Source organism: Haliaeetus albicilla, chromosome 22, assembly GCF_947461875.1.
Source record: "Haliaeetus albicilla chromosome 22, bHalAlb1.1, whole genome shotgun sequence".
Lineage (NCBI taxonomy): Eukaryota > Metazoa > Chordata > Aves > Accipitriformes > Accipitridae > Haliaeetus > Haliaeetus albicilla.
Genome location: NC_091504.1, coordinates 21,795,140 through 21,818,217, shown reverse-complemented (window position 1 = coordinate 21,818,217; position 23,078 = coordinate 21,795,140). Strand labels below are relative to the sequence as shown.

The following is a 23,078-nucleotide window of genomic DNA, read 5'->3' as shown; positions in this document are numbered from 1 at the left end:
AAAATAAGCACTCTGGCAAAGTGGTTTTCCAACTTTTTCCACTAGATCTTTTCCAGGGAAGACAAGCCCTGGGTGTAGCAAGTTTTAGCCCACTGACAAGAGTCCTTCTCTCATTTATCTTTTGGAAACCCCTTAAGCGCCACCAGTTGAACATGAGTCTGCTGGCAGGCAGGCATGGAGGACAATGACCACGGGGCACAGCCCGCTGGAGGGGCACCCTGCGGCGAGGGGCTCACACTTTTTCCCCAGCCATGGCTCCCTCAGAGAGAGCAGCCCCAGCCCCGACGAACATCATCCCCTTTCTCAGTCACGGACGGCAGCAAGGCCAGGAAGGCGAGGAGACCCTTTGTTGATGTTGAGGTGGATGTCGAGCGGATCCACTGGCAGGTCACCAGGCAGACATCCCTCAATGCCACCTCGGGCCCTCCATCAGGGGAGGGTCCCTCACCCACCGTGACCAACTTCAAGCGAGGGGCCCCTCACCATCCCCTCAGGCTCTCCGCGGTCTGGTGAGGGCCTCAAGGCCACCTTCTTCAGAGGCTGCCCCTCACCGTCGCCTCAGGCCCTCTGTGGGCAGGGGGGGGATCCCTCACTGTCCCCTTCACCCGCGGTGGCCCCTCGCCATCACCTCAGGCCCTTCTCCCGGCACACCCACGTCCCCTCCGCGGGGCGGAGGCACCTCACCGTCTCCTCGGTGGGGGCCGAGGGACCCCTCACCGTCCCCTTCTTCTTCTTCGGAGGTCACTCTCCGCCCCCTCGGCCCCTCTCCACCCAGACCCGGGTCCTTCTCCGCCCCTTCAGGCCCTTCCCCGGCTCCCTCCCCGCAGGCCGCGGGGCTCTCCCTCTCCCTCCGGAGCGGGCCCAGCCCCGCGGGCCCCCCCCGCCGCCGCCTCCCCGCGCTGCCGCCGCCCCCGGCCCGGCCCGGCGCCCGCCTCGGCGGCACTCACTGCGGCGGGAGCTGTAGGGCCGGGCCGCCGCGGCGCTGGAAGGCACCGTCCACGAAGACGCCGTTCTTGCCGAGGCAGCGCAGGTAGAAGTGCGGCTCCTGGAAGCTGAGCTGCAGGTGCCGCCGGGAGATGAAGCTGGAGTGCCCCATGTTGACGTCCACCGAGCCCTGCGAGGAGTTGCGGCCTATGGTGACGGCCGGCTGCCGCATGAGGAACTCGAACTCGCGGCCCTGCAGCCTCGCCAGCACCGGGCCGGCGGAGGCGGCGGCGGCGGCGGGCGGCGCGGCCGGGGGCGGCGGCCCGGGAGGGGGCGCCGCGGCGGGGCTGCAGGGCGCCGAGCGTAGCGCCAGCAGAGCCCGCGCCCCGCTGCTGTCCTCCCCGACTTCGGCCATGTTCCCAGGCAGGGAGCGAGCCAGCGTGCCGGCCTCCGGGGCGGAGCCGGCGGGGCGGGAGCGGGGGGGAGAAGCGGGGCGGAGCGGGAGCCGAACCCGCCGCCACCGCCGCCGCCGCCTTCCCCTGCCTCTCCGGCAGCACCGCCGGGCCCGGCCGCCCAGCAGCGATTTATGGCGCGGGGCGGGGGCTGGCAGCGCCGGGCTCGGCGGGGACGCGGCGCCGCCTGCAGGCCCGGGCGGGCCGGCTGCTCCGGGCCCCGGGCCCCGTTCCTCGGGCAGGTGCTGAGGGAAAGACCCCCCCCTCTGAGGGGAATCCGGCCACCTCGCCCCCGAACCTGACAGAAAAATGGCTTTCTGCCGGGTCCGTGAGTTGAATCGCCTCAGAAACTCTCCGTCCCCCGCCCCGCCGCCCTGGAGAGGTGCCCCCACCCCAAAAACTGTCCCTGCTCGGCGGTTTCTGTGGGGCAGGGACACATCCAGCCCCACAGCCGGACCCCGGGGCATCGCCCGCCTTTGGGTACAGAGCTGCCGTGGGTTCAGACCGACTTAGGCCGAGTGAAGCGGCGTGTTGTTGTTGCCTCTTCATGTCATGACACCGAAACCCCTCTGCGCTCTTAGGGGGGGATTTAATGGCAACGCAATTTTAATATCCCTGGACTGCTTGCAAAGGCTTGCTGAATGGGGAGATTCATCCCAGGTACAGAAAGGTGTGAGTTTAAAACACCTTAACACGCTTTTATAGAGGTTTTTTATATATATACGCACACACCCATATATATATGTATATACTCATATAGTGTTTTTAAAATATACAGCTTTAATCTCGTATAGTTTTTCATTATAAGGGAGTGTGTGTAGGTTGCTTAGCTCACATTACACTATTTATTACTTCAAATTACTTCTTATATTTTTCTATATTATATGAGTTACTTGTATGATTGACAAAGGTCATGCTTTTTGCAACAACAGCATGTATTTGGATCATGTATACTCTATACTGGTTAGATTATCCAGATTAAACAGGTGAAACTTTTCTGTATAGGTGAGCCGGTGATACTTTGCAGAATCCCGAATTGTTAAGTAACCAGAAAATACAAGGAATTTGATAATCTTGGGAGAGGGAGCAGCCGTAATTGCTTATTGCTTCGGCTCGTGTGGGGAATGTGGCAGCTCGTAGCAAGGCTGCTCGACAGCTTAGAGGAGATGGGGAAAAAAAATCCCATAACTGGTCAAAAGTGCAGAGCAAATTTCAGCTATGAAGACTGTAATTAAACGAGCTGGAATCGGTCCAGGACCACAAGGTTAACATCCCTGTTCCTGGAACATCTTCCCTGAGATGTTTAATGACTGCTGAGCAGTCGGGACCTGAGTTAGACATCTCACCCGAGACATCATCTTCAGTAAGAGTGCTCTTTGCCACTACAGTTCAATACCAACCGAGAGGAAGAAAGAAAAGGACCGTCTTTCTTACAAAACACCAATACCACTTCCTATGCAGCAGAGTCTGCTCTCCAGCAAGGCTCAGCCGAGCCAGGCACAGCAAAAGGTTGCAGTCTCCAGGGCAGGAGAGGGAGAAAAAGAATCCCTGGAAGGGGCATGGGGAGGAGGGAGGTGATCGCAAGAAATGGCCATCCCGTGGGCCTGGAGTTAAATTGCAGCCGAAATAGTGCTCTCAGACGGCAAGGAACAAATAAGCGGGGTCACGGCACAAAGCGGTGGCATAACCTGGACGCCGGTGCGGAGCTGCTCCACTCGCACCCATCTGCCTGAGCAACTCTCCTGCTTCAAACTGCTCAGCATCAGCAAATGCTCATGGCCAGAAAGTAAAATGTGGCCATCTGGTAGGTGAGAGCCAGTGGCACACTGCCTGATGGGAGAGCTAGCTCAAGCCTTTTGCCTGTTCACACCAGGACAAGAGTGCTGCTAAATGTGCTTAAAAAAGGGACTCAGGCTGGTAGGCAGGTGTGTGGGAGCAGGCAAGGCGAGACCTCATATCACAGCAGTGTTTGACCTATCAAAAAGAAGAGAAACCAGCTCCAGAGAGATTTTAGTTCAAGTCTAAAGCTTTTCTAAAACCCCAAATGGTGCCATTTGACCAGAAGGACCCTGAAAGGATCAGAAATAGGGTGAGGCTGTTACCAGATGTTGTCAGTAAATGTTTCCACAGCTGCATGGGAAAACGCATTGCGGGCAGGCCGGCTGGCAAGGCAGGAGCCAACCCTGGCATGGGCAGGAGTGGGGTGGTGGTTCTAAATACAGGAGTTGCAGGCAGCCCTGTGGACCCGTCTGATGTGGGGCCAAGAGGCGTGTCGCTGCCAGGGCTGGGCGTCATTACCCATCCCACATTGGATACAGGCTACGGATTTCTGCAGCTGCAGTCAGGGAATAACCCCAGGGCTGGCACGTGAGGCTGGCTGCGAAGATCCTCGCGCTGCTCAGAAGCTTCTTGGGCTCCCGGCGCAGACCCAGTGCAGCCTCGCTGCTCCAGGGCTGCCGAACTGGGGGTGCCGATGGGCACGTCCGCCTGTGTCACAGTCACTCTGCAGCCACCAAGACACTCCCACCGCTCCAATCAGTGAGATACTTTTCCTAACAAGTCTTTTTCTTTCTGCCTGGACATTTCTTCTGAGTGGAATTTGCTGCTTAAGCCAGCACCGCCGCCGAGATAAACCCCAGCTTCATGCAAAATGTGATCAAGCGGTGTACAGAAACAGGATTCCTCCGAGCTGCTTGATGGGTTGTGCTTAGCATCGTGTCTCACCAGCCCATCTGCCTGTGGCATCCGTTCCCTAAGCTCCTTGCGCTGTGAAGAACAGAGTGCTCTGCTCGGCTCTAATCCACCCCGCAACGGCATCAAACCAAGGGCCCTTCAGACAAGGAAACGCTTTGCGCTTCTCCAGTCAACTAATCCTGCTTAAAGTCAAGCCGGCTGCCCCACTGTAAATGCCTGACGTAAATGCACTCCAAATTGTTTGAATTAAATTAATCTCATCCCGTATGGCTGGATTGACTTTAAAGTGGTTCATTTTCCTCGGCAGGGTTTTAGACGGGTATGTCTGCAGGTGTGGCTGAACTTCCTGACTTTACAAGTTGCCTACCAAAATATTCAGGTGGCTGGGAGCTGCCAGCCATGTACCGTGAGCTGCGGGGAGCTGAGGGGAGGGAGCAGCCCCGGCAGGAGCTGGAGAACAGTACAGTCTATGTGCCACCCCTGTGATGTGCCAGGCACTGGTGCAACGCTCGGATGCGGGAACGGCATCTTGGCCATCCCCAGCCATCCGAACTGGCCAGCTGTGGGCTCGCTCCAGCCAGGTCTGTGCTCAGGCACCAGCACGGTGCGACACCAACACCCTGTACAAGCATGACTGCTTGTGCACATGCAGAAATAATCCCTTCTGGCACACACTTTGTAGAGACACCTTGAGCCATTTTGAGATGCTGCCCTGCTCCACCACGTCTATGCAATAGGGCAACCTGAACCGGGAGGAGAAATTAAACATTCAAACAAAGCAGCTGGGAAGGGGACAGCAAAAGCAGAAAGTAGCTGGGATAGAGTCGACGTTAATCAGAGAGCGGTGCAAAACCTGACTGTCCTTTGTCAAATATTTGTCTGGCAGTGTGTCATCGCTGACTGTCTCAATACAGCGATATATGGCAGTAATCTGTTCTGCACTATCAGTTGTGGGCAAATGAATGTAATGGGTTGTTATGGTCACCCAGATACCACCACATTGGGCAAACACAAATCTTGCAAAAACAGTGATAAAACGGTACATTTCTGCATTTATCTGCTGGATGGCATCTGCTTAAAAACACTTAGTTTATGTAAGTGAAATGCTGCATTTCTATAGCAATTCTGATGCGTGAGACTGAATACATATTTATCAAGCCCCAATTCAGCAAAGAAGCTGCCCGGCTTCGACACTGCAGGAAATCTGCTCTACCCCCAGACCAAAGTGTAATTGAAAAGCAGCTTCGACAGAAAGGAACGATGTGAGCTGCACGCTGGGCATGAGCCGCTTAATATATTTACCCAGTAGCTAGACAACACATTGATGCTCACAATGAAAGCTCGCCTAATGTGCACAGTGTTGACCCAGGGAAGGAGGAGGAGAAGAGTGAAAGAAACCAATTACTCTAAGGAAAAGAGACGCTGCTGTCTCTGGGTAGCCCATTCCAGCATTTCTCCTGAGCGCGGTGCCAATCTGATGGGGTTAAGGGTGATAGGGCTTCCACTGATGTAAAGTGTGCATCATTAGCAAGTGAGCAGAGAATTCAGGACCCGCACCACACAAATACTTCAATAAAATACAAAAGAAGAGGGCAGTGTTCCCTCAAATTCCTGCCCAGCTCCCTGCAGCACTTTTCCCTTTCCCTTCCCTCAGCTATCAAGTAGGTTTTGAACACTGTTGTGGTTTTTGTCCATACCGATTTGAAGTAACGTAAGTGATAAACAATGTGCCTTGTATCTGTGGAGCTACTTTCCCCAATGCATCTGCACTCAGGAGCAGCCTCACTTCTTTCTCCAGCTGGGTGGGTTTTAATTCTGCTTTGTGTCTCAGGGGAATCACAGTCCTGTGACACTGGAGCAAAAAAGGGTTTGCACTTATACACGTCTGGTAGGATTTTCTTAACCAAGTGGCTGCAAGAAGTTAAATAAAATTCATTGTTTTGAAACATATTCAGGTGCATGATAGTATCTGTCTCTCACACACACACACTCTTGCACAGTGTCTAACCCAGCCTCCCATGGGCTTTCTACCTGTTTTCTCAATTCTGTTGCATGATCTGTGCTTTTTACCCCAATCCTTATGTCTCTCCAGTGACGACCCTTGGTCCTGATTTGGGGCAACCGGTATAAATCTGCCTGCCTGCAGAGGCTGCATCCACAACACGGATCTCTGACCAGGAGGGCACCTGCGAGGCTCGCGGTGGCATCAAGGATGTGACCCGCCACTGAGGGTCTGGGGAGCACAGCGGAGCCCTCATCCCATCTGGGACACCTGTAAATACCCCTCTTCAATTAGAACAGCTTTACAAATCTTTCACAGCAGCTCTGAGCCAGGTTTTAATCCAGATGGCCTGATAAGAAAGGGTTGGCCTGTGGAGGAGGTGATACACTGGCAGAGGAATTCTTTCTTCTCCCCGCACATCTTTTAATCAGCAGAAGGTTGAAGAAAACAACAGCAGTGAGCCAGAAATGTGGTTGGGAGCACTCATGGTCCCGAAAGCTCACAAAGGATACAAACCCACCATTTTTTTCCTAATGCCAATAGGCTGCTATGCTGAAGGGAGCAGCATCAGAGACAGAAAAAGGCATGCAAACAGTGGGACCTAGTGCAAGGGGGGCATCACTTAAAACCTGCTCAGTCAGGGCTGCCTCCTGCAAGGTGCTGTGTGCTTCATGCTGGGTGCTGAGCAGTGGCCTTGGTGCCTGGCGAGATGGGGCTAAATGAGATGCTGCATCTGTTAGCTCCCTCCCAAGAGCAGCACAGCCTGGAAAGATTGTTCTTTCCATAGTAATGAATTTTTTCATTTTTAAATCAGCTGTGATCCTGTTTACTGTAAACTCCAGTATGCTGGAAATGTTTCTATCACAGTTTATTTAGGTTTCACAGGGATTTTTTTCAAATCACACTTATCAAGAATGTATTTTCACAGCAAGTTCTCTGAAATACAATAAAGTCCTAGGAACATCTGATGCCCAGACTCTGCCATTCCCTAAGATATTATATGATCTGCTCATTCCCCATGCAGAAATGCTGTCGCTTTTCTAGAATCCAGGCCAGAGCCTGTCTGATGTATGATAGCCCATTTTGGAAAGCCTTGAACAAGACCATTTGTTGTCGAGATAATTTTACAAAAGCAATACCATTTCATGGGTTGCAGTTAAAATAATTCATGAAATTTACACTGGCCTGTGCTCTTTGAGCTTTAAACCCGCTTAGCTAACTTACTTTCATTTTGGCTTGAAACTTAGACCTTGGTGAAATACACAACACAAGCCAGGTCTGAATTATTTGCTTTAGTCATTTTTGAATGATCTCATTTTCTCACTTTCCATCAACGTGAACAGAGGAAAAAAACCCCACAATACTTTTCAACAGCTAAAAACAACTGAACCAATAAGTATAAAATCTGATACCAAACACGAAGCATTTCAGCCCCAAATGACTATGGTTTTGGACTTTTATGGGCAACTGTAGCATAAACTGCTTGTCACTGCTGAAAACAAGCTCCATGCATTGTCTGGAGGGTTGGAAGCAGCCGCTCTTAAATATCTTGCTTTAACAACCTGCCCGAGAAGGTAGAGGAGCCAGTAAAGCTACAGAATTTGCCCTGTATTATTACAAAACATTTAAACAAAAGGCACAGGACCTGCATATTTACTGTCCCAAACCTTATATCATGATTCACACTTATGAGGTTGTATATCATGATACGCAGCCAGTGTAACACACTGCCAAAACCGCAGCAGTCACGACTGATCCCAACTTCCTTCCTATATTTTTACAGGCATAAACCACACAGGCAATCTGGAATCAGATCCATAACCAGCAGGTTATGTGTATAAATGGCCTCCTTGCTACGTTATCTCTATGCTGCGACCCAGCAGCCTGGATCCTGCGTTATCCCGGGCATCGAAGGTGGCTTTGTTCAAGTGCTTCTTCAACAAATTCCCCCTCCAGAAATGGACAGTGTCCTTTTCTCTTTTAATCAGCTATCACCTATCAACATGCTGGGTACCAAAAACTTTCCTTCTGAATGGGAAAAAAACCCACTGGGCCAAGCCATGCCAGCAAAAAAGGAAAAGATCTGGATTCAGCCTTTCTTGCCCTGCTCAGGGCTCCTAGCCTAGAGCATCCCGGGGATGCATGTACATGGTGGATGGACACCCTCCTGCCTGGGCTAGACCTAGAGGAAGGATGTGGTGGCCGGTCTTCATGTGGCTTTGGTTTTTCTCAAGTAAGGGACAGTGGACCGAGGGCAGAGGTGAAGGGTACAGTGCCCTGATGTGGACCCAACCAAGGTGTCCAGGGACCCATGTGGGAATAGCCCTGGACTTCAGTCGCTGCGTAGCATCCCAGTAGACGAAATTTGAAGTTGCTGTGACCTATTCTTGGCTTTGGCCATTAACGGGTTATCCTTGAAGTAGGAACTAGCAAAGGCACTTGTAAACCATATTTGCTTTCAGTGGGTCCTGAGCATCCTTTGGGATCACTGGAGCCTCTCAGCAGGGAGCAGGTGCTGGAGGAGGGACTCCTGCAAACGTCCTGCTGTTTTGCGGACACCTCTAAAGCATGGAGCAAACCTAAACTTTGATTATATTTCCAGCACTAACGCTGGTTCCCAGCAAAATCCTGGATTAAGTGTGAAACTCTCTCCTTTTCCCATTCGGCGCTCCCCTTTTCAGTTGGCTGCATTAGTTAGATATGTTAGTGCACTGAGGGCATTTGCCGTAAGTGCCGGAAACCCCTGGATTTACAATCATCATGCGTCACTTTAAGGGCACACTGTCAACTTTAGAAAAACATCTGCTATAAACAGTTTTACTTACTTACATTACTAATAATAACCATAGAGTATTAAAAGTGAAAGGATTTTAAAAATCCAATTTACTTGTCCTTCAGCTTGGCCAGTGAAAAAATCAATGAAATGCATCTCACTTTAGTTTAGAGTAATTTTCACTTAACAGTTTCCTCATGCTAATGCCTTGCTTTACAGGCAGGAGGGGACATGTTTACCTGCTTAGAAAAAAACCCTGTGCGCCCTGGAAATTGAAAAAAATAAAACCCCTCCAAAAGCAGGGAGAGAGAAATAAGAAGGCACGTAAACATGTCTATTGATTTGTTTTTATAAATACATGTTTTATAGAAATGAAACAGTTGCTGAATTTAACGAAAGGTCATTTCTTTATCAACAGAATAATAATAATGTAAGAGTTCAATCGTTGAATCGAATTCAGTTTGTGTTCACAAGAGATTACTATTAGGGAGCAATATTTGATGAAACTAAGGGTGTTATTTTTCTTTTAAAAGGTAGGATTTAAAACCCCCAACAGTTAAAAGTAACTTATAGAAAGTTTGGGTCTTGGACAAAGTTTGCATTAGCCAAACGAAAAGATAAAAATAGGAGCTCCGTAGCCTTCAGAAACATTGACTCTAACCCCAAGGGCTTGTTTATGCTGGGGTTATATGTTCGCTTGGGGCTAGAGAGGGAGAAACCAAAGGAATGTGATTTGAAACAGATTTATGCATTTTGGTACCCTTATTTTCTGTACAGCTCAGAGCGGAAAGCAATTTGGTGGATGTCGTCTCCCAGCAGCCTCCTTCCACCTGCCCGTTGCTCCACCAGCAGACTGTCCCCATCCCTTCCCCGCTCAGCATCTGAACTTTGCCGGTGTGCAGAGATGCGAACCAGCTGCCCAGGCGAGACTCGGCAATCAGCAGTGCCACAGCCCAGCCAGGATGAGTTTTACCACGGGTGTCCCAGCCAGGTCATGCCAGTTTAATGCGTCACCTCGACAAGCACAGACCCCAGGGTCTGCTGCTGCAGGACCTGGGACCCCACAACCCTGAACCCACTGATTTTGGGGAACTGCATGTGTGCCAAGTGCCTTGCCAGGGTGGACCTGAGCGACCAGCCCAGGCAGCGCGGGACCGGGGGTCGTAGGTCCCCCCAGGCTCTCTGAGCCATGCTGGAGCCCACGGTCCCTTCAGCCCTTTTAATTCCAGCATCAGTCACCCTGGGGCGCAACCCTGGGCAATGGAGGCAGCCTTCCCCGGAGGCACCCAACATTAGGATGGCAACATCTGGTTGTACTGAATCCTTTCTGTCCCATTCATGTAGGAGTTGCTTTCCCTCATCCTTTCTTTCCGTTAGATGTTTGCTCAGATGGGTTTGCTGCCAGCAGCCACTTCCTTTTGGAGGTGCCTGTTTGGAGCCTCGGCGCATTCACAGATACGTGTTTGTGTTGCTACAGCCGTCTGATGGCACGGAGACCACCCCTGGCAGCGCACTGGCTCACGGGGTACGATGCAAGACCTTATTGCTAAATGCCCATCATGATAATTTGGTATTCCTCCCCCGCCCTGTATCCTGGCTATAGTAAATTGGAGTGTTGCTATCTCAGGCTTCCTTCGTGCTTCTCCTGGAGCTTCTAGCTAAAATTCGGCATTAGCAAAATCTGCCTCTGGAATAAGGCCTCGTAAAATATTGTTAGGATTGCTAGGCAACCCGGAGGCATGTTGGGAGCTGAAAGGAGCCTAAGTGGGTGTAGCGAGCCTGCGCTGGAGTCTCAGATGAAAAAGAGGATATTCTTTGTTTCTCCATGCTAGCAACACTTTGCCTTTGATTTTCTTTTGGAAAGAGGTTGAGATACACTGCTTCCACATGCACAAAGGTACATATCTGTGTAATTGTTGGTGCAGTGGCCTCTAACCTCAGATTAATCAGCTAGATGAGAAATGCACATATCTGGGGCTTTTCAATAGCAATAAAAGTAAAATGAAGTTTTTATGGTCATGAAAATATCCATATTCCAGCTGCTTGCATCTTCCAAGGGCTCCTTTTGCAAGAAAGAGGGGCCATGCTCAATAATAACGTGTTTTATGTGGCCACCAAGGCATTGCCTGAACCCCTTCTGCATGCTGCAGTGGTATTTAATGCAAACTGACTCCGGAAGGAAGGGAAACTAATAAAAAGCATACAATTTATTGGCAAGGTCTAACACGAGTAATCGGCTATTTGCAGATACATGCACAAGAATAAAAAGAAAATTGAAGTAGGCTTGCAAGAACAAGGGGAGGAATCACTGTAGGTGTAAACAGGGAAGGTTTACTGCTGATATTGTTAGCTAGGAGGCTAAAGTGAGTTTCTGGTTTACCCATTCCTGCCTCCAGCACAAGAGCAGGGGAAGCTGGCCCTTCACGAGGGCACATGAATCTGCATCTCATCCCTCCACAAACACCTTGGCTTGCCCAAAAAGCTTTAGCCAAGCAGGTTCCAGCCTTTCCCTGGGCAAGCCTCCTGCTTTGCTTCCACCCCAAGCCAAGCCTCGAGCAGGCAGCTCCATGCTGTACTTTCCTTAGTGGAAAACTGGGAAAAATACACACACTTTGGCAGCAAACACAGCACCCACGTGCTTAAGCTGCCCTTGCGACTCCTGCTTTTGTTCCATCCGTCCAGCATTGCTAAAGGCAAATCCTGGCAGCAGGTCCCGCAGGAGGTGGATGTGCCTCTGCTGAGAAAAGCTGTCCGTGCCAGAGGCTGGCCTTCCAGCCAAGCTGAGTGTGCAATTTGTTTCCCAGTGCTTGATTTAGCATATAATTCTCTGTTAAAACAGCTAGTGGCCAAGCTGACTAATGCATCTATCTGCAGAGAGCCTGTCCAGCTCCTCCGCACGAAGGGCTGCTCTCACCAAATCCTTTTGAGAGGTCACGAACGGCTCCCCCTCAATCTCCAGCGTTTTTAGGTGGCTGAAATCCCTTATTCAGGAAAGCCCACCCCACTTTCCTCCTGTACTCACACAGGGCTTTGTCTGCTCCGTGCTCAGACTGGGAGTAGTTACTCATGCAAGACATTGCATACTCATCACCGCAAATGGGGGTCAATGAAAATTAATGGTGAGAGCAGGAGCTGATGATTCTGGCCCACCCTTTGTCAATGAAAACATTTCCAAAGCGTCCAACCCCCCTAGATATTCCCATACAATATAGAAAGGGACTGTAATAAGCTAGATATGCATTTCCCAAGACCACTAATGAATATTATTGAGGCTGTTGTTGGGATCAGGCATCCCACATGGCCTTTCTGTTGGAAGCTGCTCTCGAGCTTGATCTTGAAAAACAGAAAACTGATGGGAACAAAACTCAGATTTCCACAGTATTACAAGGTTTCTTAGATAACTACATATGGCATGCATAGGATATCACTACACCTTTTATTTCTCATGTCCCTTTCTAGCTACATTCAGGTCAGGAAAGCTGCCTGTGAGGTATTTCTCCATTGCTGGCAGTGAACTGGCTGTGCTAGTTTTCTGCTCTGTTAGCATCGCAGGTCTCATGGCACATATTTCAATACCAGATGGCCCAGGCCAAAGCACTTGACACTGCCGCACAGTTCCTCTGCCCCTCCTGCCAAAGGATGCTGGTGGGCCATGAGGAGCACAGGGGGGTTTCTCCGGATTTAGGGCTCCCCACCTCCTCTGACCTCCATCTCCTTCCCCAATTTCACAGGTCAATTTTGAATGCATGTGAGATTGGGCCAAACCTGGGCTTTCTCTTAGTTTTCTCAGCAAAGCTCCCTCTTCAGACTGCGCCAGAGATGAGCTGGTCCTCAGCATTATTTTAGTGGTTATTTTAATAAAAAGTGTGGCAGCTGGAAGTGTAAGAAGGATGGGAGCCAGGCACCTTAAGCAATGATAATTGCAGACTTGGAGCAGTGCTAAGAGTTAACAGAGGGACGTTTAATCCAATTCTCAGCTTCTATTTTAGGATCCTTTTAACTTTCCAAATCAAAAAAAGGAAGAGGGGAGGGGAAAAAAAATAATCCCCATCACAGTGCAATTTCTTAAGGTTGTTCGCAGCCCAAAGGTGAATTTTTGTGTGTGTGAGGAGTTTGAAGAAAATCCATTCAGCTGTTTCGGAGCTTTCAGAGCATGAAAGCAACATCTGGTTTAAAAATCAAAAATAAAGAGAAATTCCCTTTGCTCATCAGAGTCAAAATGGGTTTTGGTTTCATGCCTCTGATTTAGTATATCTTGAGCTGTCCCCTGGAGAAAGCTGGCCATTTCTGTATTGATTTGGAGGGGATGAAATTCTATTGCAACCCCCCTAAAATTAGGGACACCCAGACAGGAGGGCAGGTGGGACTCACACCCCAAGCTCCCCCACTCCCATCCAGTCCAACACAACACGGGCCACGGTCCCTAAATTGCCAATTTAATTAATTGCACTAAGGTTTCTTACAGCCTGCTGCCTCAGTTGGTTGTTTGGGTTTTTTTTTGGCTTCTGGTTTGATTTTTGCAGTGCTGTTTGCTGTGTGCAGTGCTGCGCTATAGATGGCAGTGCAGGATGGAAATTGCAGACCCTTCGCTCTTTAATAACAACCCTGGGCTGCGATGGCTCCTACAGCTTGTCCCAGCAGCGGAGGCCAACCTCAGATCCCTATTTTCTGCAGATCTGCCTGCAAATCTCACTCAATTTTTAAATCTGGTTATTAATAACAACACAAACGCGAGCCCCAGAATTTACCGTAGGCAAAAGTGACAAGGAAGCTCTCTGCAAATTAACTGCTGTTTCTAAGAAAAAACACAAATGCTCAAAATCCACTGGCAAATTTGGCCCTGATGTGGCAACACAGGAATATTTTGCATTTCAAAGGGAGCAGGCAGCTGATTTCTCTGTGCGTTTCTCAGTGCAAGATCACATCTATGAAAAGACTCTGCTCATACTGGAGTTCTGCTGCTGTAAATGAAAGCGTGCACCTTCTCATCATCTCATTGGTTATTTATAAGGACACTAAAATCTGCCCAAATGTAACCATTTGCAGCAAATTTTGCCCATTTTGTTCTCCCTTTGTACAGTTCCCTGGAGTTCTGGGACTAAAAGTAAGAAAAGAAGCAGAATCCAACTCAGTTCTGCAATAGGAGATACAATGCTGGCAGGAGTAGGGATGCTACCAAAGAGATCATGATGGGAAGTGAAGAATATCATAAACAATTACAGCAACACGCTTTTGAAAAATCCCTCCAGGTACCCAGCTGCATCTGTTGATGCTTAAACACCTTCAGAAATCTGGCCAACAGCCCACTGCTCAAGATGTTAAAAAAAAAAAAAAATAATCAGCAAAGGGTAAAAGGCATAAGAAAGACAAATTCCTTTTGCCATTGGCAAGATGAAAGGAACCCCCCAACTTTTTTAATGAGTGGGGTGGAGAAAACTGCAAACAATAAATGCCATGACAGTTGTCCTTCTCTTCCTTCGGAAAATGGAGCTGGATCGGTATTAGGTACCAGCAGACTTTTTTCTTTCACCTTCAACGAATGGTCCAACAAAGAGTTCCCCTTCACCTGCCCTGTCCCGAGGCTGGATGGATGAACTGGCATAGCCCTCTCTGACAAGGAGATATGCAGCACTTTTCTCTTACAAGATTTTAATGTGATCTTACACGTCAAGAGGATTCAAATGACAAGAATGAATGGCAGTAGTCAACCTCATGGCTTGATATTCTGATGAAATGGTGCCCTGGCATATCCATCACACTGTTCTGTTGTCAAGAGAACTCCCAACTCTGGAAGATGAGTGTGTTTTTCTTTTACAGTGTTAAAAAAAAAGAAAGGGGGGTGGTCGGGGGGAAAGCATCTATCCTCAAGCCTGACTACTACATAAATGTAACTGAGACAAGACATGGCCAGATGCACAGGATCTATGGTTCAGCTCCAAACAGGGAGGGCACAACTGCGCCTGGCTCCGTCTGAAGGCATGTGTGTGGGGTGAAACCCGCACGGCGTGCAAGCACAGACCTGGGACTTTGCAGAGCACAGCAGGTGAGACAAGCCGAAAGACTGAAGGAAGATTCACTTCTTGCCAGCGGCATATGTAGACTTCTTGTGCCAATCCCTGTACATTCACCTTGGAGAAGCAGATGCGGACGCGAGTGAGAGGGAGCAAGATGTAAGCCTGAGCGTGCACGGAAGAACCACGGTGAGGATATTTGCTAAGCACGGGGCTGGGGAGATGCAAGGATGCAGACCCTGATGTTGCCCAGGCAACACTCACTTTTGCAAGGTGCCCCTTTGTCTCTCCTGATTTTTAAGTACGTGTCTCACTCTAAAATGCAGATTCTCCAAGCTGTAAATAAGACTTATTATCTCCTAGTGCTCTTTCCCCGTATCTTTTCAGAGCTTGTTACCAGCAGCACTGCTTGTGGCTAGGTAATGCAGGAAATTAAAAGCAGCTCCACAACTGTGGCTTTTAAAGGGTGGGAGAGCAGATCTCCGGAGAGAAGCACAGGTAAGATGCGGTGACTGGGGTGGTGAGTGCAGGACACCCTGAGCTGCATTGCCCGCCCCGCCGAGCGAATGCACCGGCTGCAGAGTTAGCAGGATTCAAGGGAAGGACGAGCCTTTACAAAAAGTCTTGAGTTTATCCTGCATAAAGTCCTTTCAGAGCCCTCGATAAAGTTGCGTATCGTGTTGCTGTTATTGCTCTGCGCTGACTGCAGGGCTTCATACCCAGAGCATAAAGTTTAGCGCTGCACTTCCCACAGGTTACATTTGTGTGCAATAACCAGCGTTTGCCCCCTCCAGACTGCTTTAGAACTTTAGGGTTGATGTCTCCCAGGAAGCATTGGGGACAGTCAGTGTTTTCCCACCATGTCTCATTTCCCAGGATGTAGCACCATGGTTTGCACTAATTATGGGACACTGATCCCATTATTATGGAGCAAAATTACCAAGTGCTGGAAAGAGCACAACAAAAACCGGTGGAGTGGGAAACTTGAAATGAGGTGGAAGTAATATCTGCTGCATACAGGAGGCCCAGATTTGCTAATTGGATGTTGCTGAGGTCAGTAAGGTGGAGTGAGGAAAGGAAGACATCGCGAGTGAGATGAAATTACCCTTCCTGATGAAGAGGCAGGCAGGAGATATACGGGATAAACTGTCACTCTGTACCTCCCAGCCAGAAAATGGGATTCAAACACAGCGAGAGAGGAATCACGGCAAGTAAGAAACGTCTTCTCTGAGTGTGGAGGTGGCACAGGAGGAAGTGGGGCAGCTGGAAAGATGTATTTGCATTTGAAGGAGTGGGGAAGGAGGAATGCAGAGCAAAGGCATGAGCTCTGCTGCCTTGTTTAAAGCCCTGGAATGTCCTCTTCACCCCAGCCCAGGTGGCTGCCACAGTCCCTGTGAGTCCAATAGCCCCTGCAGGCAACGTGACCTGCCCCGAGCACGGGGCAAAGCAGCCAGCAGCCAACTCATTTTCGTTGGTACATAGCATTTGGTCGCCCTATTTTGCTGCTTTCCCTTTGATGCAACGAGCCTGTGGGGAATAAAGCTCAGTGGGAGATTGCTTACGTGGTTTCTAACCCATTAGTTTCTTTTATTGGCTGTTGCCTCAATAAAAAAAAAAAAAGGGAAAAAAAAAGAAAATCAAGGAAAAGTAGTTCAAGGTGTGAAGAATTCATATGGCAGGAAAATATATAAAATGTTATTGGCTCTGTCCCCCTTGGCTTCAACCTCAATCATCTCACCATGCTGTGCATTTATCCTTCTCTTATTACAAATAATGACAGGGAAATTTTAGCTAGTCCTATGCAAAAAGCCAGCCTGCTCCTCTCCCCTCCCCAACGAGAACCATCCTGGCTTGAGCTCACATCGCTTGGCATCTGATTTCAGCCTAGCAGGGTGTTTCAATACCAATAAACATCTTGTTTTCATGTGAAGAGCTGTTTCAGCTACATTCTTTCCCATCTTTTGTGAGCATCCAAGGCTCTGTGTAAAACTTTTTATTGATCACATAAATAGCAGCTCTGCTTCCCTACAGGCCCCGACTTCACAAAGTGTTTTGATATCTGGAGAATGAAAGGTTCAATAGAAAACTAATTCCCTCGGCTTCCTGGGACTGTAAACCCAGGGCTGCTGGTTTCTCCTCTCCTTGGCAGAGTATGGTCCGGGTAGGAGAGTAGGGGAGCAGGGAGATGAAATTTTGTTTTGTCCCGGGTGTGTTTAAGGCAGTTTAGACATGGGCACACAGCTAGTCTGCAACAAACGCAGAAGCGAAGCCACTGCGCAGAGAGCTGAGAGGCGATCATTAAAGATTTAATTGGTCTGAAAGCATCCTGAAATACAAAGGAGAGACCTAAACCACACAACTTTGAGCAGGAAACCTCCCAAGCTGGGGAGCACGGGTGGCTTTGCTGCTTACAGACACTGGTATCGGCGTGGTGGGCAGTCATTTGCACTGCCCTCGTGCCAAGAAATTCTCCAGGGATGGGATGCTCTGGCCCCACTGGTGAGAAGCAGCTCCCTTCACCCCTGGAGAAGCTGTCTTGAGCCACCATGTCTCACGAGCCAAGACCGAGACCTCTCCTTGCAGCTGCATTTCTCCAAGGCACTGCTGAGACATGACAAAGGACCGCCGTGAAATCCGTGGCCTGAAACCCAGACGAGATCCTTCCCGTCCGTGTCCTGGCTGTCAGACCCATTGCACCGTCACCGTCATTTGTGCAAATGAGTGAGAGCAAACACAAAACCTCTTCAGCTGCAGCCATGCAGAGCTCGCGGGGAAGAAGATTAATGGGAGCTACCAGGGAGCCTCATCAGTCCTTGTTCAGGAATCAGAAATCCCAATCGAAACCTGCCGTGACTCATAGCTGTGTGCTGGCACAAATTCGACCTCGTTTGGATAACAAAGGGCAGATCCTGTTCTGAGCTGTATTATAAAACCTTTGTGACTGTGTGTTTATCGCAGCAGGCTAAAAGGGCAGTAGCAACTTTGCTGACCTTGCTGCTTGCAGATGACAGTGCATGACAGCCCCGGAGACGACAGGGCTGTGGGAGTGGCTTTTGGAAGATGCGAAGCCAAAGGTAACGCCTGAACCCCTCTGCGGCTGGAGGGTCCCAGCCCAGCCCGCCAGCCTGGTGCTGAGCCACCCACAGATGCCCCAAATCAGCACAGCCCTTGGGGAAAGCAAAGCTGCCTTCCTCCATTGAAGGTCTGGCCGGCGATGGCAGCAACGGAGGGCACAAGTGGAGCGATGGCGAGTGCCCCGTGTGATGGATGGAAGAAAGCATCCTGCACAGGTATAAAGTCTCCCCTCATCTCAAATGCTACACTGTCAATTAATGAGAGTGATTTGAATAGCAGCAATTGCTTGAGACCCACATGCCTTCGGAGATGGGAAGATTTGAGGTGTCTGTGTTCAGCTCTTGGGGCCAAAGAATGGACTCGTCTCTATCTCTCGAGGTCCTACCAGGTCCTCTGTGGGGACCTACTATTGAGCTGCCCTGGTCCATGGAGAAAAAGATACAGAATAATTTGCAGGCTGGAATTTGGTGGCCAAGCCGAAATCCAACACCTGTTTCACCTCAAGTACCTGATCCTGACTACTCAGACAACTGCTTTTTAAAGCCTCACCTACAGGAGGTGATGATGGTGGGTTAGGGTTTTTTTTGTTTGTTTTCTTTTGCATTAGTAATTTTTGAGATTTTCAATAGGTTTTCTTACAAGGAAAATCCACTCACAAATGTAAAGGCAAAGCCTATTTCCACACCAATGTTTTCCCTTCTCTGCTTCTCATACAACTTTATTTGTAGGTTGGTGATAATGAGAAGTCTGCTGCTATTGATTTTTTAAAAAACATATATAACTTTGAAACACTGTAGATATTGCATGGACTTTGGAACAAGATAAGAAGAGGTAATCACATTCGCAGCCTCTCCAGCCCTTTAATTAATCTGGACAGCAAACTCTAGCTGTATTCCTAGAACAGACTGACTACCTCTCCTGTATATTCTCATTTTCTAGAGAGATGTAAAGAAACTCGAGGTAAATCAGCACCCCACAGGGATCTAACTTCTGACACAGTATTTTTATAACAGACAGGAGAATTGACATGACCCTGCTTCTTTGAGACCAACTGCTGCACAGCGCTGTGGAATGGGCTGGAAAACAGAGAAATATTGTTTTAACTTCTGCTAAAATAGCGAACAGTCTCCCTTTCTCAGAACAACCTTAAGATGGAGCAAAACAGTTAAGCTGTAAGAATGTACCACAGAGAGAGAATAATAGAAATCACAAAATGAGAGGGTTACAGTCCAGCTTCCTAGTGACCTGATTTCGGGCAAAATCTTTTATTCTGGAAGAGCTTGTTCCTCCATGTTGGTCCTCAAGTTTGCACCAGACGCTAGGGCCCCAAATCCCCCCCGAAGTCTCCTGGGGATGGTGTAGGGAGGATGAGGGGCTCGAGCCGAGCCGGTGTTCCGAGCTGTGGTCTGCAGAGCCCGGCGCTGCTTTCCTCCTCACCCTTAGCTCCGATGAAATCAATGGGATTAAATGAGCACAAATGAGAACGGAGCTGGCTCCTTCGCTGCTGCGGTAAGTCAGCGTGGAAGCTGGCCTCGATACATCTATCTAAAGCTCTCTATTGAATCTCAGCTGACAGTGCCAATAATGATAATAGATATAGCCAAAGCCGCTTCGCATTTTCTTTGGAGGAGGCCAGGTTCCTCCTCCCTGCTCACAGACAGGCTAACGGTGCTGCCAGCCCTCATCTCTCAGGCATTTTGAGGGTTTCATAAGCAAACCGCGCTCCTCACCTGCCAAAGCCCAAAGGGATGACAAAGGATGACCTAGGTACCCCGCACAGTTAGCCCAAGCCCTTACTGGAGTTTTTGCAGGAACCCCTCTGGGTTCAGAGGCTCGCTAGCACCCAGGGGCATCCCAAGCTTCACCTTTAATTTAATCTGAAACTTCCCCAGCTTGGATTAATAAAAGAAATGGTACCGCTGGGATGCCACAAATGCATCCTGTGAAGGTCTTCTCCAGGAGAAGGCTGCTGCTGTAGGTCCAGCCAGCTCCCAGCCCACAGAGCCAAGGACAGAAGTGCCAAGGACACGGTGTGAGTACAAGGACATAGTGTGGGCAATGACTATGTCTGAAGAGGCAAAGCCAGGCTACGCTAACCCAAAGCTCAGTAACATAAAGTCAAGCCACATCAACACGAAAGGCCTCAGGAAAAAAAAAATGCAGGAAAGTTAAAGTAGCTGGACTTCATTATGACATTATCGACACACACATGCTGAAAATCACTTCTGACACTTTGCCCCTGCAGCCAGCTATGCCAAGTTAACCGTGCCCAAGCACCACAGCCCCAGCGGTGGGGTTTAGCAAGGCTCAGGTTTTACCCCGTCTCGCAGCCCCTGCTGAGCTCAGCTCTGCTGGGGATGTGTCACTAAACAAGCTGGGTCAGGTAGCAATAGAGTAGCTCAGGGATGTTTATAAAACCAGGGGAGATGAACCCTAAAGGAGGGGGCATCCCGTGTGTTTGGGGAGCTAAGTCAGCAGGGAATAAATTGGGCTGCCTGCAGTAAGTGATGCTTCAGGGAGGCATAAGGCAGGGAAGCAGCTGGGGCACGCGTGGCCATCCCTGCGCAGGGTCTCCGGCACGTTCCGTCTTCGCTGTGTTTATGCTGGTGACTGCGAGCACTCCAGAGCATCATCAGGTTTTATGGCGTGTACGCATTATTAGTGCTTCACAAGTAAATAATGTCATATTTCACTGTTTATTGCTGAAAATGCACAGTAAAAAGCTAAAGCCTGAAAAGTGCAGAAAATAATTTATGTGGGAGGAATGAATTTCCCATCATGTCAAACCGCTGCCAGAATTTATCACAGTGCCCTTCAATTTGGGTCTTTGTCCAACGTTTTAAAGGTCTGTCTTTGTCATACATATAGGCTCGGGGAAGCTGAAGGTTATTGGGAAGAGCAGGAATTGCTGCTGGTGCTGGAGTGAGAGGGAGAAAAGCGTGTGGTGGGGGTCTCCAAAGAGCCCTTTCCTCAGTTAACACAGAAAATTAATGGCACGGTGGCCATCAGGAACCATCCTGGTGAAGGATGAAATGGCAGGAGGTTCAGCATCAGCTCTGAGAGCGGCTGAACTTCGCATTATATCTGCAATTCTTGAAATGCGTAAATCGGCACAGAGGTGGACAAGGGCTGCTGGCCGGACTGTTTGTAATGAGCAATATCTCTTAATTAGGGTCTGATTCTCACTCTTCACTGAGACACTCAACACCTGTAACTCAGATCACAGATGTAAGGATTTCTCAGGAGTATAAGGATTACAGGATGAGGCCGTGAAACTTCAGAAAAAGGTTTTGAAACTGCTTTCCCTACCACTGCTTTTTCCTTGAGAACCTGCTGCACTGCTGGGCAGGAGTGTCAACCTAAGGGAATAATTGTGTTTTAAAGCTACTATTTCTGTCCTTGCCATTTATACATGTCTTGTCAGATTTGCACCTGAATTCACCTCCGAGGCAGTGATACCAGCCAGCGTGGAACCACAGCCGGAGCTCTCTGGTGAGAGCGTGCCGAGCTATTTTCCAAAATACACTTGTCTCTAAATTAAAAGGGCAGCAAGAACAGCCTACAAAGCTGGGGGCAGCGCAAGTGTCCTTGCTGCAGAGATAAGCTCTCTGCTTCTCAAAGCTCCCGAAAGATTTGGGGCTTTGGGGCTGGAGATGCCCTCATCGGCCAAGCCAGGCATTTCTGCATACAGCCAGGGTGTCTCCTGCCAGGGAATGGGAGCTGGTACGGATAGGTCAAAAGCTAGAGGTGCACAAAATTGCATAAAAGCACAGAAGGCTCAGATAGAAGTCCCCTGGTTTGGAGAAATCAGATGCCTGGTTTCTTGGGACTTGTGGAAATTTTTCTGGTGGGACCCATCCTCTCCCACCCCTCTCTTTGGGATTTCCAGGCTCAGGGATTTGAATACCCTCACACAGACTAGTAACTGGTTAAATACTCAACAAGGTAAACTGCATGGGCAAATTGGGCAAAGAGAGACGTTTCTACATGCAGACCTGAGATCAGAACTTGGGACATCCCAGAGGACTTATTCGCAGGAGCTCCTGAGTTCAGATAAGCCAGTTCCAAGGACTGTTTGACCTTGATCCATGCTACTGGATACTTAAAACTAATTGGGCCTCTCAGACTTGTTTTCTTGTTTTCTTTCTTTCTTTTTTTTTTTTACAGCGTAACTATCTTAACACAAATGCATACTAAAAAGGACTTATCACAGAATGATTCAAACAACAGCCTGTATAGCTGAGGTGACCTAAATGCCCATGTATTTTGCTCACGTAAGATAATTTTAGGGACTGGTTCTCAAAATAATCCCATTTATTTTTAACAAACAAAAGGTCTGACTTAAAGCTGAAACTTTAGACCCTGAGGAAATGCTATTTAGAAAACAGAAGAGAAAAAGGATATATCAGGGTGCACTGACATGTGATATGAAAATAACCTCAAGATAATCCTTTTCTAGCATTACAGGTAGCTGGGAGCATATCAGGTAGCTGACCAGAGGGAGTAGGGGTGAGGGAGCAGCAATTTGGAAACACTCCTATTCAGGTGAAACACATTAAAACCCAACCATCTTTGTTATTGTGTACAGCCCTTTCCATGAACATGCATGCATGACAGCCCTGACATCGACCGCTTTCGCACATCTTCATCGTGAGAGGCTGCCTCATCTATCCCAGTCCACCAAAGAGCGATGAAGAAAGCAAATCCCCCCCGGTCAGATGATGGAGAGGCAAGTGGTCTGTGATCTAAAAGCACACTGAGAAAGGATTCTGGTTTCTTTTATTACAGATGCTGGAGTCTGATGATCCTTACTAACTAGAGTAGCTACAGCCACAGTGGAGCTGAACCTGCTGAGATACAGTCAGAGCAGGTCACCCTGTGGAAAGCTGCAGCGGTGGCAGGGACACTGACTGAAGACATTACGTTATTCCTGCTTTAGGCACAATCTTACGCAGTGCTTTGCATAACAAAATCCTTGTGCTCTGGATGAACAGTCTGATTTGTCACCCTTTAAAAGATCCATCGCTCTGAATGAGTCAAGTGCGCTGACTTCACCGGGCTGTGACATACCAATGCAGAAGTCTGCTCGAGCAATGACGTGTGCAGACACTTCTCGCAATGACTTTGCCAAAATTACGGTGTAACAA

General features: G+C 49.1%; 1 protein-coding gene across 2 annotated transcripts in view; it reads right to left on the bottom strand.

Moving 5' to 3' along the window:
• The window catches only part of FOXK1 (forkhead box K1), a 58,010-nt gene extending 56,531 nt beyond the window's left edge, over positions 1–1,479 (bottom strand). The window contains exon 1 of one of the 2 annotated variants that reach the window (XM_069810310.1): positions 948–1,479. In XM_069810310.1, coding sequence (XP_069666411.1) covers positions 948–1,339 — 392 coding nt within the window. In that variant the 5' untranslated portion in view covers positions 1,340–1,479. The remainder of the gene's footprint in view (positions 1–947) is intronic. The other variant, XM_069810311.1, reaches the window with a different exon arrangement.
• Positions 1,480–23,078: the final 21,599 nt, after the last annotated feature.